The 17,758-nt window shown below is 66.3% G+C and overlaps 1 protein-coding gene across 1 annotated transcript in view; it reads left to right on the forward strand.

The window, feature by feature from the left end:
* The first annotated feature begins 850 nt into the window (after positions 1–850).
* Positions 851–17,758, forward strand: part of MUC5B (mucin 5B, oligomeric mucus/gel-forming) — a 33,675-nt gene continuing 16,767 nt past the window's right edge. Inside the window, exons 1-27 of the mRNA XM_082628131.1 lie at positions 851–2,321; positions 2,443–2,533; positions 2,754–2,860; positions 3,584–3,785; positions 4,224–4,349; positions 4,478–4,595; positions 4,698–4,836; positions 5,134–5,244; positions 5,345–5,414; positions 5,789–5,926; positions 6,286–6,450; positions 6,819–6,913; positions 7,888–8,014; positions 8,242–8,497; positions 8,981–9,033; positions 9,154–9,254; positions 9,380–9,531; positions 10,062–10,200; positions 10,320–10,433; positions 11,336–11,515; positions 12,213–12,452; positions 13,361–13,517; positions 13,832–13,960; positions 14,150–14,297; positions 14,411–14,454; positions 14,529–14,726; positions 14,955–17,532. Of these exons, the coding sequence (XP_082484257.1) occupies positions 1,686–2,321; positions 2,443–2,533; positions 2,754–2,860; positions 3,584–3,785; positions 4,224–4,349; positions 4,478–4,595; positions 4,698–4,836; positions 5,134–5,244; positions 5,345–5,414; positions 5,789–5,926; positions 6,286–6,450; positions 6,819–6,913; positions 7,888–8,014; positions 8,242–8,497; positions 8,981–9,033; positions 9,154–9,254; positions 9,380–9,531; positions 10,062–10,200; positions 10,320–10,433; positions 11,336–11,515; positions 12,213–12,452; positions 13,361–13,517; positions 13,832–13,960; positions 14,150–14,297; positions 14,411–14,454; positions 14,529–14,726; positions 14,955–17,532 (6,614 nt within the window). The 5' untranslated portion in view covers positions 851–1,685. The remainder of the gene's footprint in view (positions 2,322–2,442; positions 2,534–2,753; positions 2,861–3,583; positions 3,786–4,223; positions 4,350–4,477; positions 4,596–4,697; positions 4,837–5,133; positions 5,245–5,344; positions 5,415–5,788; positions 5,927–6,285; positions 6,451–6,818; positions 6,914–7,887; positions 8,015–8,241; positions 8,498–8,980; positions 9,034–9,153; positions 9,255–9,379; positions 9,532–10,061; positions 10,201–10,319; positions 10,434–11,335; positions 11,516–12,212; positions 12,453–13,360; positions 13,518–13,831; positions 13,961–14,149; positions 14,298–14,410; positions 14,455–14,528; positions 14,727–14,954; positions 17,533–17,758) is intronic.

Below are 17,758 nucleotides of genomic sequence, written 5' to 3' on the forward strand. Positions count from 1 at the left end.
GGTACAACAGCGGGCACATGCGGGAAGGGCCGCAGGTCTGGGGTCAGGGTAGACAGGGGAGCAGCCACGCTTCTGGGAAACGCAGTCCACTAGGGCCCTTAAGAGGAAAGAGAAATTCCAGGCCAGTCCCTGTGGTTCCCATGTCGGTGTCCCTGACGGGAAAGTCGCACAGGGAGTGGAGGCTGGCATGGTAGCTGCGGAGCCGAGCCCCAGCGCCCCCGGGGACGTGGGGACCCCTTGGGGCTGCCCCTCCCACTCCCGAAGAGGCGCAGGCTTGGGCCGAGCATGGAGAACCCCACAGACGTGACGAAGGAATTCGGAGGTGCCAGCCCGAGAAAAGGGTGCCCCAGCCTGAGCCTGGGACAGAGGGGCCTGGAGGGGGGCACAGTCCTGTCCATCAAGATTGTGGGGGCACCTGGACACTGGAGGGCTGTGCCTGGTGGCGGGGGACACACAGGTGACCTGGGGAGCCGTGCCAGCACCAGGGCCCCCAGGCCTCCCACCTGCCACGGCTGGTAGTTCTAAGGTGGAGCTGGCTCTGGTCTTGGGTTTCTGCTAAGTCACGCCCAGGAGCCTCCCCAGCCGTGTGTGTCCTTCTCCCCAACAAAGCCAGGCTTTGTCCTTCTCTGAGGGGTGTGTGGATGGGGCCAAACGCTCTCCCTGGGGTGACCTGGGGTCAGTGAGGCCAACAGCTTTTCCTGATTCCATTCTACCCTGAGCCACAGTGAGATGCGGTGCAGACGGGGAGGGCGGGTCAGCTCCCTGCCAAAGCTCCCATCCTGGCATCGGGTGCTGTTCTCATGGCCACCATCCTGCAGCCCTTAGAGACCAAGGGACAGGTGGCTGATGTCAGGCTTCTCATGGACTCCGGTTCCCTTTTCCCACAGAGACCCAGGGCAGCATGGAACAGAGCTGGGCGAGTCAGGAGGCTACCATGAACGGTGAGAGGGTGGACGGTGGTAGGAAGGGCCCCACACGGAGCCGGCAGGGGATCTGGGCAGGGGTGGGGGGTGGACCCTTTGCCACATTAGCTACGTGTCACATAAAGACCCTCCCGGATCCCATCTGCCCACAGGACGGGACAGCAGAGGTGGCCTAAGAAAACAAAGGCACCGAGCAGACAGGCTCAAACGCTCACATGCACTCACACATGTGTGCACACACATGTTCACACACACACGTCTGTGCTTACATGAATGCCCACCCACTCACTCGCAGGTGTGGACACACCCACATGCTCACACACACACACAACTGGGGAAACACACAGACCTGGGCAGGAGCGGGTCCTGGGCAGATAGGTAGGGTCCTGGAGGGGACAGCGTTAGTCCTGGGCTCCCTCGGCTGGGTGAGGGTTGGCCTGCGGCTCCCTGCTGCCCCAGGGTAGCCAGTGAGGAGGACGGGGGTCCTGGGAAGGGGTGTCCTGGCTGGTCCCTTCCCGGCCATGTTCGGGTGTAACCCGGCTCCCTCTGCAGCCCAGCGTGTGACCTTCATCCCACAAGTCACTGGCTTCCCCACCATGAGCTGTAAGTGGTCGCCGCCCACTGCCCACGGGGGCAGGGGTGTTTGCCAGCCTCAGGGGGTGGTCACAGACCTGGGGATAAAGCCGGGACAGAGTGGGCAGCCGGGAAGCTGGAGCTTGGCTGGAGCCGGGCCTTGGGCGTGGCTGGGAGCCATCCCTGTAGATGGTTCTGCTGGGGGCTGACCCGGGTGCTGGTGTCAGGGGAATGGGAGAATCTGGAGCAGAGGGGAGTGAGGAAGGGGGCGGCGGCTCCCCAGCCGGAAACCGGGGGCCTGGTCCCAGGGAAGGCTGCCCTCCCCCACCGCGCACTCCCCACAGCCCTGAACGCGGCGCACCGCGGGCGGGTGTGCAGCACGTGGGGCGACTTCCACTACAAGACCTTCGACGGCGACATCTTCCGCTTCCCCGGGCTGTGCAACTACGTTTTCTCCGCGCACTGCGGTGCCGCCTACGAGGACTTCAACCTCCAGCTCCGTCGCGGCCTGGTGGGCTCCAGGCCCACAGTCACCCACATCATCCTCAAGATGCAGGGGCTGGTGCTGGAGGTCTCCAATGGGTCCATCCTGGTCAACGGGAGGCGGTGAGCCTGCCCGGGCGTGGAGGGGCCAGGCTCCAGGGTGGGCTGGGCTCAGAGCTGGCGGGGAGGGCGCTGGACCCGTGGGAGCACCGAACTTTCTGCCCCAGGGAGAAGCTGCCCTACAGCCGCGCCGGCCTCCTGGTGGAGGAGAGCAGTGCCTATGTCAAGGTCAACATCCGGCTGATGCTGACCTTCATGTGGAACGGAGAGGACAGCGCCCTGGTGAGGCTGCCCACCCCGACGCCCTCCCCACCCAGGGGGAGCCCTGCGGGAGCTGGGTGGATGGGGGCTGGGGGCCCTGCCGGGCCCGCAGAAGCTGGAGCTGCCCCTCCCCCGCCCCCAGCTGGAGCTGGACCCCAGGTATGCCAACCAGACCTGCGGCCTGTGCGGAGACTTCAACGGGCTCCCGGCCATTAACGAGTTCCATGCCCACAGTGAGTGCACAGCAGGTGGCCGAGCCCAGGCTGTACGGTCCCAGGGAGGCTGGGGGCGCAGGGTGGGGGCCTCGCCGGGGCGCTGGGCAGGGAGCAAATCGGGGGGTGGCAACGCTTCCAGTGATGCCCCAGAGGGAAGCTTCGGGGGTCCTGAGCATGGGCGGGAGCTCTGCCCCCAGCGCCCCTCCGGGCCCCTGCATGGAGTGCCTCCTCTCTGCAGATGCCAGGCTGACCCCTCTACAGTTTGGGAACCTGCAGAAGCTGGACGGGCCCACGGAGCAGTGCCAGGACCCCCTGCCCTCCCCAGCTGACAACTGCACAGATGGGGTGAGTGCCTGCCCGCAGCCCCTGCAAATACTTGCCCCCCCAAACACAGTCTCACCAAGAGGGGGGCACTCAGGAAGCCCAGAGCAAAAGCCCCTCCGATGCGCTGGGAGGACCCCACCTTTGGAAGTGGCCTAGCAGCTCCAGGATCCCCGAAACCAGCAGAATCCGCGAGCCTTAAATGAGGACCTGAAGCTAGTCAGGGGTGGGGGCTAAACAAGGGGGACGGTCATCGGCAGGTCGGCACTGACCCTGCCGGGGCTGACGGTGGGCGCCTCCGCCTCCCCCTTCTCTGAGCCGCCTCCAGCATGGGGTCTGCACCCGTCCTGGGCACGCGCACCGTGGGCAGGTGTGTCCTGGAGCCCGGGGTGGGCGCAGGGAGTCCAGGGTCGTGGGTCACCAAGCAGAGCTCCGCACAGAGCAGTAGCAAGCTCTCAGTAGTTGAGCAGAAGGATGGGTGGGTGGGTGGATGGCTGGCTGGCTGGCTGGAGGGATGGATGGATGGATATGTGGATGGACAGATGGACAGAGGAATGGAAGGATAGATGGGTGGATGGAGGGAGGGAGGGATGAGAAGATGGATGTGTGACGGATGACGGGCAAGCAGGTGGCTGGCTGGCTGGAACCTCAGGGGAAGGGGGCTTCCTGGCCTGGGGAAGGGCTGCAGGGTTGGGGTCCCCACTGATACCGCACAGAGGACAGAGCGTCCAGCCTCTGTCTCACCAGGAGGACATCTGTCGCCACACCCTGCTGGGCCCAGCCTTTGCTCCGTGCCACAGGCTGGTGGATGCCGAGGTGTACGTGGCCACCTGCACCCAGGACCTGTGCCGCTGCCCCGCCTGCCCATGTGCCACCTTCGCGGAGTACTCTCGCCAGTGTGCCCACGCTGGGGGACAGCCGCAGAGCTGGAGGGGCCCTGACCTCTGCCGTGAGTGCCCCCATGCACTGGGGAGGAGCCCAAGGCCCTGCACCCACACCGGGTCCCTGGGGAGAGTGTGAGGGAGGTGACCCTCAGGCAGGACACCTGGCACCTGGCTGGGGATCCGGGCAGGTGGAGCCCGTCGGGGGGCCCACGGCGAGAGGATGGACAGGAGATCAGAGGGGAATATGAAAGGCCTGCGGGCCCCCGGGGACCCAGAGGGAGGACCTGGCTTGGGCGCACTGAGCCAGGCTCACCCCTGAACCCAGGTGGGGGCGGGGGCGCTGCCCCCGGAGGCTCGGGGCCCCACGCTCCTCTCCCCTCCCGCCTCACTCAGAAGATGGCTAGACGGGGCAAGAGGCGCCCCTTTGGGGACCCCTGGTGGCACACGGAAGGCGGGAGCAGGGTGGCTTCCTGGGACCAAGCCCTGTGTCCTCCTCCCCACAGCCCAGACGTGTCCCCTGAACATGCAATACCAGGAGTGCGGCTCACCCTGCGTGGACACCTGCTCCAACCCTGAGCGCTCCCAGCTCTGCGAGGACCACTGCGTCGACGGCTGCTTCTGCCCCCCAGGCAGGTCCTCGGGGCCCTTGGGGCCCGCCCCCCACCTGGGCCTTTGCCCCCATCTGGTCACTGTGTTTCCAACGTCTGATCCCAGCCTCCGCTGACTGCTTGTGTCCCCCCACCCCGCTGCTCCCCAGGCACGGTGCTGGACGACGTCACCCACTCGGGCTGCCTGCCCCTGCGGCAGTGCCCCTGTACGCACGGCGGCCGCCCCTACGCCCCGGGGGCCTCCTTCAACACCAGCTGCAGCTCCTGGTAGGTCCCCCGGCAGGCCCTGCCCCTGCCCTGCCCCTGCCCCACATGGGGCTCACCTACCCCTCACCATGGCCCCTCTGTCACGGCCACCCCCCCACCCAGCACCTGCTCCGGGGGACTATGGCAGTGCCAGGACCTCCCGTGCCCGGGCACCTGCTCCATCCAGGGCGGGTCCCACATCTCCACCTATGATGAGAAACTCTACGACGTGCACGGGGACTGCAGCTATGTCCTAACCAAGGTGAGCCCCGCCTGCGGGGCCCTCCCGGGACCCTCCGTCCTCCTCCGCCCCAGGAAGGGTTCCATGACGGCCATCCGAGCGGTGAAGTCCCCTGGGGTTCCATTCTGAGAGGAAGCTCACACTCATGGGGGCCAAGGGGCTCCCAGGTCTGGACAAGCTGCCCAGAGGTGACTAGGTGCCAGAGGCCCCCGACCCTGCAGGGGCTTCCTGGGCACAGGGCACCACACACACACAGCCCCTCCCTGCCCGGGTTGGGGGCTGGCCGACCCAGGACACGGGCGGGCTCTGTCCCGTCAGATATGTGCAGGCAACGCCCTCACCGTGCTGGCCGAGCTGCGGAAATGCGGCCTGACGGACAACGAGAACTGCCTCAGAACAGTGATGCTGAGCTTGAACGGAGGGGACACGGTGAGGGCCCGGCTGCGAGGGGGCGGTGGCAGCGGCCCTCTGCGGGCTGGCCGGCCGGGCTCCACCCCACGCTGACCGCGGCCCCGCCTCCTCTCGCCAGACCATCCAGATCCAGGCCAAAGGCGGGGTGTTCGTGAACTCCATCTACACGCAGCTGCCCGTGTCAGTGGGTATGTGGCCCCCAGGGAACGGGCCCTGCGGCGGCCAGGTGGGACCTCTAGGTGGCGGCACCGAGCCAGCAGAGTCCCTCGCTAGTTCTTTGTAGCCTTGGGAGTCCCGGAAAGGCCCAGGGCTGGGTTCCCACCTGCAAGGTGGGGCTGTCACGGGCCTCATCTGTGACTCTGGGGGGACCCGTGCGGCGCACACTCGGTGCCTGGCCTCATGGTAGCGTCAGTGGTCACGGCCCAAGCACACATGTGAATCCCCGCCCAGCTCCCGGGCCCTGGAGGGGCGGCCGGGGTTCCTGCCGGGCAGCCCCCGGAGCCCTCGGCTCAGGCTCGGCTGGTCAGCACGGCGGCCTCTGACCGCCCCCCCCAACCCGCAGCCAACATCACCGTCTTCAGGCCGTCATCCTTCTTCATCCTGGTGCAGACGGGCCTCGGGCTGCAGCTGCAGATGCAGCTGGTGCCCCTCATGCAGGTGTTCCTCAGGCTGGACCCCTCCTACCAGGGCCAGATGTGTGGTGAGGCCAGCGGTGGGCTTGGGGGGCCGGGGGCGGGGCAGTGGGGGGGGAGCGGGGGCGGGGCAGTCAGGCCAGAGGTGGGGACTGGGGAGTCAGCAGCTCCCCGGGCGCAACAGGGACCCCAGCATGGGAAGGCGGCCCGGGAGGATGGAGAGCAGGGCACGCTGCCCTCACAGCGGGCTTCATGTGGGGGCTGCCCGCCCCCACACCAGGGCTCATCTGCAGATGGTTTTGGAACCAACATCCTGGGATGGGGCTCTCTGGCAGGGCCACGGTGTGGTGGTGCCTGTAGGACCCGCAGGCGCCCGGGAGCCTGGGCCGAGCTGGGCGGCCCGCTGATGCCCAACCCCCGCCCCCAGGCCTGTGCGGGAACTTCAACCAGAACCAGGCCGACGACTTTCGGACCATCAGTGGCGTGGTGGAGGGCACGGCCGCCGCCTTTGCCAACACCTGGAAGACCCAGGCCGCCTGCCCCAACGTCAAGAACAGCTTTGAGGACCCCTGCTCCCTCAGCGTGGAGAATGGTACCCCCAGCCTGGGGGTGGGGGGGGGCTCGGGTTACCCTGCGGCCGGGCCTGGGACCTGCCCGTCTGTCTCACCTGGGCTCCGGGGCAGCCGGGGCTGGGGGTGAGCAGGGCGGGGTGCGGGGTCACCGACAGCCTGCAGGCCCGCCCCCGGGGAGGCTCCCGCTGCCCTGTGAGCAGGGCCCACGTGGCGCGGCTGGCGAGCCCCCAGTTCCAGTTCGGTTTCCTCAGCGGAGGGGCCCCCACAGGGCCTGCATATGCCGAGCGGAGGCTGGGAGGGTGGGCAGGTGCAGGGGAGGAGGTGTGGGAGGAACGCCAGTGACCGCTGAGCTGTGCCCACGACGGTCCGCCGTGCCTGCCCTCCCCAGAGAACTACGCCAAGCACTGGTGCTCCCTGCTGACCGACCCTGCCGGGGCCTTCTCGTCCTGCCACTCTGTCATCAACCCTGGGCCCTTCCACTCGGTGAGACCGCCGGCCAGCCCCTGGGTGGGGTGGGGTGCTGGGGGCAGGACATGCCCCGCTCCAGGCTCCCTCTCTCAGCACCGCCCTCACCTCCGTGGCCGAGGGTCATCCCGCTCTAGGGACATGGCCACTGCTGGTGTGTTCGTTGCCTGGGGTGGCCATAACAAAGGGCCACAGACTGGGGGTGCTGACAGCCGGAAGCATCTACCCACTGCCCAGGTCCTGGGGCCAGAAGGTTAAAATCACAGTGCTGGCAGGGTCCCCAGGGGGTCCTTCCTGCCTCTCCAGCTTCTGGGGGCCACGAGGCTGCATCACCCCAGCCTCTGCCTCGTGGCCTCCTCCTTGCATGTCTGGGTCCAAAGCTCTCCCATAAGGACACCAGGTGTGTTGGTCCAGGCCCACCCTAATGACTTCACCCTAACTTCGTCACATCTGCAAAGACCCCGTTTCCAACAGGGCCATGTTCACAGGCCCTGGGGTCCTGACATGGACACATCCTTTGGGGGGACACAACTCGACCCGACAGTTGGCTCACAGGCCGCTTCTCTGGAAGCCAAAGCCCTAACACGCATGTGACTCCAGCCCCTGGGAGTGCGTGTCCACAGCTGGAAGACCCAGGCCCGCTTTGGGGGCTGCACCCCCTGCCAGCACCCTCCCATCCAACTCACCTCCAGACATCTCCTGCCTTCAGTCTCCCCCCACATGCAGCTCAGCCCGTGACGGATCTAGAACTCAAGCTGGTCCTGGTCCCACAGAGGCCCCTCCCTTGGACCCTGTCGCAGCCTGGCCTGGCCTCTCCAATCCCTCAGAGCAGCATGTTCCCGCCCGCCCCCCCACCGTGGCCTTACACCAAGTTCCCCGCGGGAGGCCCCGCTGCCCTGTCTCCCGGCCCAGACAGGGGTCCCAGGAAGGATGGACACAGAGAGAAGGGTCCCTGGTGGGCTGGGGTCCCTGACGTCCCAATGCCCCCCCAGAACTGCATGTTTGACACGTGCAACTGTGAGAAGAGCGAGGACTGCATGTGCGCGGCCCTGTCCTCCTACGTGCGGGCCTGCGCCGCCCGGGGTGTGCTGCTCGGCGGCTGGCGGGACGGCGTGTGCAGTGAGTGTCCACCAGCCGGCTTGACGGGCCGCGGGGTGGGGATGTGGGGGGACCGGAGACCCTGGGGCGCATGCCACCACCTGTCCTCAGCGAGAGCCTTAGGCCTCCCCACCCCATCCAGAGGGGAAGCCAAGTCTCGGGCCGCTCCAGCCCCAGCTCGGACGTGGTCAGGCGGGGCTGGACGGGCTGCCCTGCCACTGACCTGTATGTCACCTGCTGGCCCCCAGACAAGTACGTGAGCAGCTGCCCCAAGACCCAGATCTACGCCTATGTGGTGGACAGCTGCCAGCCCACCTGCCGCTCTCTAAGCCAGGCCGATGTCACCTGTGACGTGGCCTTCGTGCCTGTGGATGGCTGCACCTGCCCCTCGGGCACCTTCTTGGACGACACCGGTGGCTGCGTGCCTGCGGAGGCCTGCCCCTGCTACTCGCGTGGCTCCGTGCTGGCTCCAGGGGAGGTCCTGCACGACAACGGTGTGGTGTGGTAAGGGGCCCTCCCCGCTGTCACCCCCTCCCCGATGTCATGCCCCCCACCCCGCCTGCTCCACACACAAAGATCTCTGTGCCTCCCTCAGGGGACTTTAAAACACAGGGGACTCCCTGGGGAGGGAAGTTCAGCCCCGTGCACCCCTTAGCCCTTCTGAGAGGGACCTCTCCTCTGGCCCGGGAAGGTGTTCCATGGGTCTGGGGCCCGTAGGGGGCACGGTGTGTGCCCTGGAGGGCCCACCTGCGTGCACCCCTGTCCTGGCCTCCCCCATCCCCTCCCGCCCGACTCCAGGTACCTTCCTGGCACCTCCGCTCATTCACTCAGTGCGTTCGCGGGGATCTGGGGCCCTCACCACACCCCGGAGCAGGCGCCTCCCTCCCCTCATGACAAGGCCCGGGGGCCCAGCCGGCTGAGATCTGGGTGAGGCCTGTGGGGCAGCGGGCAGCTGCCCAGACCGGCCATTGTTCTCATCTCTTGTAGTTCATGTGCGAGCGGGAAGCTGAGCTGCCTGGGAGCCGTGGAGCGGAGCACAGGTTCTACCCCCCACCCCGACCCGGGCCTCCCCCACTCAGGGCCCCGCGCCAACCCCCGACAACCAAGGGGAGGGGCTGCTGCTGGGCCGGGCGGCCCACCCAGCGTGGTCTCCTCCTCAGGGTGCGTGGCCCCCATGCTGTTCCTGGACTGTAAAAACGCCTCCGCGGACACGCCCGGGGCCGAGTGTGTGCGGAGCTGCCACGTGCTGGATGTGGACTGTGTGAGTCAGCTGGGAGGGCACGGCAGCGCTGCCCGGGCCCGGGGGTGGGGGGGCAGCGTCCCCTGCCCCTTGGTGTCCCCGAGCCGAGCCGGACAAGCCGCTGATGGGCATCTGCCTGTCCACAGTTCAGCACGCACTGTGTGTCGGGCTGCGTCTGCCCCGCGGGGCTGTTGGCCGATGGGAGCGGGGGCTGTGTGGCCGAGGACGACTGCCCCTGCCTGCACAACGAGGCCGCCTACAAGCCTGGGGAGACCATCAGGGTCGACTGTAACACCTGGTGTGTGGAGGGGCCGCGGAGGGGGCGGTGTGGGCGGAGGCCACGGGGACGGCGGCCCGAGCGGGCCTCGGACAGGATGTCCTTGGCAGGAGGCGGGAGAGGAGCTGAGGCCTGGAAAGCCCCGGGTGGCCCGTTCGTCCTCTGGAAGGTGCCCAGGGACTGGCCTTCTCTGCCCAGCAGACAGCAGGGCCAGTTGAAGCTGCCCCCAGGGCCGTGGGCCCTGCACCCCAGGCGCCAAGGGTTAGGGGAGCCTGCAGACAGGAGCCCAACCGGGGGGTGGGGTGTCGGATGCCGTGTGCCCCGAGCTCCCTGCTCCATTTAACCCCTCCAGCCTGGGGAGGGGCACCACCGCGTTCCTGTTTTATGGAAGAGGCACTGTGTCCTCGTCCTTGTCACAGTTGTGACGGGCTCTGCCGCGGCTGCCTGGTGAGGTGGTCTCCTGGCCCGGCCCCCTGCAGCAGGGCATCGCCTCCCCTCCCCTGCAGCACCTGCAGGGGCCTGAGCAGGGCATCACCTCCCTTCCCCTCCAGCACTTGCAGGGGCCGCAGGTGGGAGTGCAGCCGCCGGCCCTGCCTGGGCACCTGCGTGGCCTACGGGGACGGCCACTTCATCACCTTTGACGGCGAGCGCTACAGCTTTGAGGGGAGCTGTGAGTACACGCTGGCCCAGGTATGCGGCCCCCTCCCTCGGCCAGCACATGCTGGCCCAGGTACACGGCCCCTCACCCACCCCCCGGCCAGCGAGCTGGCGCTGGGGCCGTGACCACGTCCCTCTCCTCCCCTTCCCAGGACTACTGTGCGGGCAACAATGCCAGCAACGGGAACTTCCGCATCGTCACTGAGAACGTCCCCTGCGGGACCACAGGCGTCACCTGCTCCAAGGCCATCAAGATCTTCCTGGAGGTGGGGGCACCTGGGAACCGTCTTCCTCCCTCTGCAGCCCTGTTGGAGCCCCAGCCGGGGCCCCTGGACCTCCAGCTGTGGCCTCGGGTCTCAGGGCCACAGTAACAGCCACATCCCAGGGACTTGCAATCCGAGAAATTAATTCTCTCATGGTTCTGAGGCCAGGCTCCCGCCACAGGCTCCAGGCGAGGGTCCTTCCTGCCTTATCCAGATTCTGGGGGCTCCTGGCTTGTGGCCGTGTCCTCCCCGGTCTCTGCTCTGTCCTCACACAGCCCCTTCTCTGTGTTCTTTTCCCCTGTCTGACCTGGTAGCAACCCCCGTCCCTGGATCTGGGCCCTCCCTAAATCCACGATGGTCTCACCTCCAGATCCTTCACTTCATCACAGCTGCAAAGACCCTTTTTCCAAATCAGGGCACATTCGCAGATTCTGGGGGTTAGAACTCGACGTGTCTTTTTGGGGGGCCTTCATTCAGCCCCCCACACCTGGGGTGACCACTTCTAGCAGAGGGTGGTCAGAGTTCACAGTGCAGAGAGCAGGGATGCTGACTGGGGGCCATTTCCCACCCGCCCCAAAGGTGGGGAGAGGTGTGAGGAAGGCAGAAGAGTGGGGTGCAGGCCCGAGATGGGGCTGGGTGGTCTCCTGCAGCTCCTGTGCCCTCTGCCCAACTCTGCTTGCCCACAGCTCCCAACTTCCCACACAGCCTCTGCGGGCTCCCAGCCTCTCACCTCAAGTTTGCAGACAGTGTCAGGAGTCTGGCTCATTCCTAATGCCAGCCCCATGCATTGGGCCCCTGAGCACCCACAGAGTCCCTGTCCTGGGCCACGGGGGGAAGGGGGCTCCGGCCCCAAAGCTGGCCCCTCAGCTGCCTGCAGCCGTCACCTCCCCTGTGCCCCTCTGCAGAACTATGAGCTGATCCTCCACGAGGGTTCCTACAAGGTGGTGCAGAGGGGGCCAGGCGGAGACCTGCCCTACAGGATCCGTTACATGGGCATCTACCTGGCCGTCGAGACCCGCAGTGGCATGGTCGTGTCCTGGGACCGGAAGACCAGCGTGTTTATTCGGCTGCACCAGGAGTACAAGGTGGGGGTGGGCAGGCTGCGGGACCCCCTTGGGGAGGGACAGAGCTCTTACTCCTAGACCTGGCCCGGCAGTGCAATCTGGCAGCTGACGGACTGCTGAGGGCTGGGGAGGCCGTGCACCATGTCCGGTTCCCGAAGGGGAAACATGTTGAGACCAAACTGACCAGTGGGCGTGTCAGTCCTGTGGGCATGTCAGTCCTGTGGGCGTGTCAGTCCTGGTTGGAAAGCGCTCTTGCTCCCTGGTCTCTGAACTCCGCTGTTCCATGCCCGCTGGGCTAAGGTTCTATAGGGGAGCAGGTGCCTGCCTGCCTGTCTGCCTGGTTTTCTGTCCACCTGTCCACCTGCCCACCTACCTGTCCACCTGCCCACCAGCCTGCCTGCCTGTCCATCTGCCCCACTGTCCACCTGCCCACCTGTCTACCTACCCACCCCCCTATCCACCTGCCTGTCCACTTGCTTACCTTTCTACCTGTCTACTTGCCCACCTATCCGCCTGTCCACCTGCCTATCCACCTGCCCACCTGCCTTCATGCCCACTGCAGGACCCCTTGTGCACCCTCCCTTCCTGAAAGTTCACTGGGTGCTGCCTGGGGGAATAGGGTGGCCTGCAGTCACGCCTCCCAGGCCAGGCTCTGTGCTGCTCCCTCAGGCCACCCCATGCAGCCCCACCCTGTGCCCATCTCTGCATCCATCTGCAGGGGAGGGTCTGCGGGCTGTGCGGGAACTTTGACGACAACGCCCTCAACGACTTCACCACGCGGAGCCAGTCCGTGGTGGGCGATGTGCTGGAGTTCGGCAACAGCTGGAAATTCTCCCCGTCCTGCCCGGACGCCCAGGCCCCCAAGGACCCCTGCACCGCCAACCTGTACCGCAAGTCCTGGGCCCAGAAGCAGTGCAGCATCATCAACAGCGTCACCTTCAGCGCCTGCCGTTCTCAGGTGGGCCAAGGGGGTGCTGGGGCTGCCTCCTTCCCTCCTGGTGGGACCTGGGTCTGGCCCAGGCTGGTCCTCTGAAGATGGCCTTGACCCTGACCGTTGTACACGGCACACTGTGTGGACCTCCCACCAGGCAGGTGCCCATGTCCCCAGTCCTGCTCTGCTTTCCCTGATGGCACTCAGCCTCATCCCCTGGAAACGGGGCTGTGAGCCACCCAGGAAGGACCTCAATGTCACCTCCCGGTCCTCCCCCACATTCCCTGAGCCGCCAGCCCCCAGCACGGGCAGAAACCTCAGGGGGCCTCCAGCCCAGCCGGGCCCCACAGAAGCGGAGGATCGCCACGGCCTAAGAGCCTTCCCCGAAGCCCTTTCTGCTACTGAACAAGGACCGCAGGGCCCACTCACCGACTCGGTCTCGTGATCCGGGACTCGCGGGTGCCGAGCAGGCGGCGTAGTGGGACTGGTCCGCAGCTGACGCTGGCCAGTCTGAGTGAGGCCTCGCGTCCCGCCGGGCTCGCAGCCCCCGCCCGCACCCCAGGTGCCCTGCCCGCTGGCTCAGAAAGTCCTCTGTGAACCTGACACAGCAGTCTGCACCTCGGATGGTGCCGCCTGTGGTGGCAGATGCGCGACACAGTTGCCCTGGGCTCTGCCATCTGGGAGGGAGGAGCGGGGGGCACCCCGTGACCCTGAGGAGACAGCACCCCGTTTGTCAGGACAGGTCACAGCACGGTCACGGGGGGGGCTGGCCTACAGCTAAGTGAGGTGGCCGGGCAGAGGTGAGGGAGGAGTGGCAGGGGTGGGTGCCCAGGTGGGCGCGTCGCAGATGGCAGATGGGGGTTTGCCGTGCAAATGGGGAGCCGGCTGCCCAGGGGCCGGCTTCTTCTCGCTGAGCAGACACCTCCCCCACCCAGGTCGACTCCACCAGGTACTACGAGGCCTGCGTGAGCGACGCGTGCGCCTGTGACTCGGGGGGCGACTGCGAGTGCTTCTGCACGGCCGTGGCCGCCTACGCCCAGGCCTGCCGCGAAGTGGGTGTGTGCGTGTCCTGGCGGACCCCGGACATCTGCCGTGAGTCGGGCTCTGGCCATGGTGGCGGCGTGAGGTGCAGCTGCACCAGCTCTGGGGCCTGACGGGCATGCATGCACACATAAGGACACGTGACACGTGTGTACTACATGCATGTGCTCACGTTCATGTGCGTACAAACCAGACAGACAGGTAGCCCCCAAATGGGATGGCTCAGCGGGGGACAGGAGTTCTGAGAGCAGGGCTGAGAAATGAAACTGGAATTCGGGGGGCCAGGCCCTGAGACCCCTCGGATCTGGGAGGAGTCAGGTGATGGGGCCTGGCGGGCGCCCATAGCCTCTCTCCCCCTTGCTCAGCCCTGTTCTGTGACTACTACAACCCCCACGGGGAGTGTGAATGGCATTACCAGCCCTGCGGGGCCCCCTGCCTGAGGACCTGCCGGAACCCCAGCGGCCACTGCCTGATGGACCTGCCAGGCCTGGAAGGTGAGGGCAGGCTGTTCGGGGGAGGCCACGCCTCATCACCGCAGCACAGCGTGCAGGCAACGGGGCAAGGGAGCTCCTGCCTCCCCATGCCCACCCTCGGGACAGGGGGACAGAGACGGGTGGCGGCCGGGGCAGTCCCACCACCCGGCCTGAGAGGGGAGTCTTCTCCCTGCCCTGTGCCCGCCCCAGGCTGCTACCCAAAGTGCCCGCCCAGCAAGCCGTTCTTCAATGAGGACCAGATGAAGTGCGTGGCCCAGTGTGGGGGCTGCTACGATGAGAATGGAAACTACTATGATGCTGGCACCAGGGTCCCCACGGCAGAGAACTGCCAGAGCTGGTGAGCCAGTGGTGGAGCGGGGTTGGGGTCTAGGAGGACATGAAGCGGTGCCGGGTGGGCACAGTAAGGCCTGGGCCCTGCTGGCCCTCAGCTCTTCTCTCTCCCCCTCCCAGCGACTGCACCTCCAGAGGCCTCCAGTGCACATACAGCCCCGCGGGTAAGCGGGGCCCTGTTGGTTTGAGGGCTGGGGGCTGGGGGCTCTGAATGAGCCCCGTACCTGTCCGTCTCCAGCCTGTACGTGCACCTACGAGGGCAGAACCTATGCCTACGGGGACGTCATCTACAACACGACCGATGGGCTGGGCGCCTGCCTGATTGCCATCTGCAGAGACAATGGAACCATCATCCGAAAGGCCGAGGAGTGTCCCGGAACCCCATCCACAACGCCCTTCACCTTCACCAGCACTGCGGTTCCGCCCTCCACCACAGGTAAGCCTGGCAGACACACCACTGGTCCTGCCTCACTCACCAGAGCCCCTGACCCGGGTGATGGTCTGGGTGCCAAGAGAGAACCCAGTGGGCACCTGGTACAGGTGTCCTGGGTGCAAAGGATGGCCCGGGGCCAACGCTGGGGCAAGGGGACATGAGTCACTCCTCTGGGCGTGGCTGGAGAGGATGCAGAGGAGGCTGATGGGGACCCCGGCACTCCACCCACAGGCTCGGTCGCCACACCCTCCACCGTTTGCGTGCAGGAGCACTGCCGCTGGTCCAACTGGTATGACAGTGGACGTCCAGAGCTGGGCATGGAAGGGGGAGACTTTGAGACCTTTAAGAACCTGAGGCAGAGGGGCTACCAGTTCTGCCCGGCCCCAGCGCATGTCGAGTGCCGGGCCCAGCAGTTCCCAGATATGCCTTTGGAGAAGCTGGGCCAGAAGGTGGAGTGTGGCCAGGCCCGCGGGCTGACCTGCCTCAACAGCGAGCAGAACCCCCCGCTCTGCCACAACTACGAGCTGAGGGTCCTCTGCTGTGACTACGTGCCCTGCAGCACCAGCCCGGTCCCGGGCACCAGCCAGCAGCCATCCTCCCAGCCCCTGCCCACCTTCACCCAGACCACACCCACCAGAGGAACCACCCTCCTGTCCACGCCAGCCTCCACCTCACAGACCCCATCCACCAAGTCCACCTCAACCGTGACCCGAGTGGGCAGCAGCTCTGTGGTCCCAGCCACCAGCACCTGTGAGCCCCGCTGTCAGTGGACAGAGTGGTTTGACGAGGACTACCCCAAGTCCGAGGAGGCCGGGGGGGACGTCGAGTCCTACGACAAGATCAGGCGTGCGGGAGGGGCCGTGTGCGAGCAGCCCCAGGGCATAGAGTGCCAGGCCGAAAACTTCCCCAACGTGAGGCTGGAGGAGCTGAATCAGCACGTGCACTGTGACGTCAGCTTCGGCCTGGTCTGCAGGAACGACGAGCAGGTGGGCCTGTTCAAGATGTGCTACAACTACAAAATCCGCGTGCTGTGCTGTGGGTACAGCCACTGCGGGGAGCCGACGTCCTCCACCGCCACTGCCACTACATCCACTGCCACAGCCACTACGGCCACAACCTCCACTGCCACAGCCACCACTGTGGCCACGTCTACAGCTCCCACTGCCACCACATCCACTGCCACAGCCCCCACTGCCACCACCTCCACTGCCACAGCCACCACTGTGGCCACGTCTACAGCTCCCACTGCCACCACATCCACTGCCACAGCCCCCACTGCCACCACCTCCAATGCCACAGTCCCCACTGCCACTACGTCCACTGCCACAGCCTCCACGGCCACCACCTCCACTGCCACAGCCACCACTGTGGCCACCTCTACAGCTCCCACTGCCACCGCATCCACTGCCACAGCTCCCACTGCCACTACGTCCACTGCCACAGCCTCCACGGCCACCACCTCCACTGCCACAGCCACCACTGTGGCCACCTCTACAGCTCCCACTGCCACCACCTCCACTGCCACACTCTCCACTGCCACAGCCACCACTGCCACCGCATCCACTGCTACAGTCACCACTGTGGCCACCTCTACAGCCCCCACTGCCACCACATCAACTGCCATAGCCCCCACTACCACCGCATCCATTGCCACAGCCCCAAATGCCACCACATCCACTGCCACAGCCACCACTGCCACCGCATCCACTGCTACAGTCACCACTGCCACCGCATCCACTGCCACAGCCACCACTGCCACCGCATCCACTGCTACAGTCACCACTGCCACTGCATCCAATGCCACAGCCCCCACGGCAACCACCTCCACTGCCACAGCCACCACTCTGGCCACCTCTACAGCTCCCACTGCCACCACATCCACTGCCACAACCTCCACCGCTACAGTCACCACTGCAGCCACCTCCACTGCTGCCACTGCCCCAGTGGCCACCTCTGCTGCCACAGCCACCACGTCCCCCACTGCCTCCAGCACCACCACCACTGTGCCAACAACCACGCAGTCCACGACACGGCTGGGGAGCACAGGGGTGACCAGGTCCCCTGCCAGCAGTGCCACACCAGCGCCTTCCCTTTCCACGAGCCTGACAGTCCGAGTGACATCCTCAAGGCCCAGCCACACAGGCACGCTCCCAACTTCTGCCACGGGGTTCCTCACATCTCCCCCAGCGTCCACAGAGCCCACCATCCCGGGGAGGCCCACGTTGGTCCTCCCGACTCACACAGCCTCAAGGGGGCCCACCCCGGAGTCAGTGACGATGCAAACCTCCACGTCTCAGCTGCTGACGGGAACAGCAGTGGGCACAATGGGCACCACCTCCACGGGCCCGCTGTCCACCTCACACCCTGAGACCAGCACACCAGGAACCCTGGGGTCAACGGCCACCACCACCTGTGAGCCCCGCTGTCAGTGGACAGAGTGGTTTGACGAGGACTACCCCAAGTCCGAGGAGGCCGGGGGGGACGTCGAGTCCTACGACAAGATCAGGCGTGCGGGAGGGGCCGTGTGCGAGCAGCCCCAGGGCATAGAGTGCCAGGCCGAAAACTTCCCCAACGTGAGGCTGGAGGAGCTGAATCAGCACGTGCACTGTGACGTCAGCTTCGGCCTGGTCTGCAGGAACGACGAGCAGGTGGGCCTGTTCAAGATGTGCTACAACTACAAAATCCGCGTGCTGTGCTGTGGGTACAGCCACTGCGGGGAGCCGACGTCCTCCACCGCCACTGCCACTACATCCACTGCCACAGCCACTACGGCCACAACCTCCACTGCCACAGCCACCACTGTGGCCACGTCTACAGCTCCCACTGCCACCACATCCACTGCCACAGCCCCCACGGCCACCACCTCCACTGCCACTGCCCCCACTGCCACCACATCCACTGCCACAGCCCCCACTGCCACCACATCCACTGCCACAGCCCCCACTGCCACCGCATCCACTGCCACAGCCCCCACTGCCACCACCTCCACTGCCACAGCCACCACGGCCACCACCTCCACTGCCACAGCCTCCACT

Source organism: Mesoplodon mirus, assembly GCF_964341445.2.
Source record: "Mesoplodon mirus genome assembly, chromosome: 7".
Lineage (NCBI taxonomy): Eukaryota > Metazoa > Chordata > Mammalia > Artiodactyla > Ziphiidae > Mesoplodon > Mesoplodon mirus.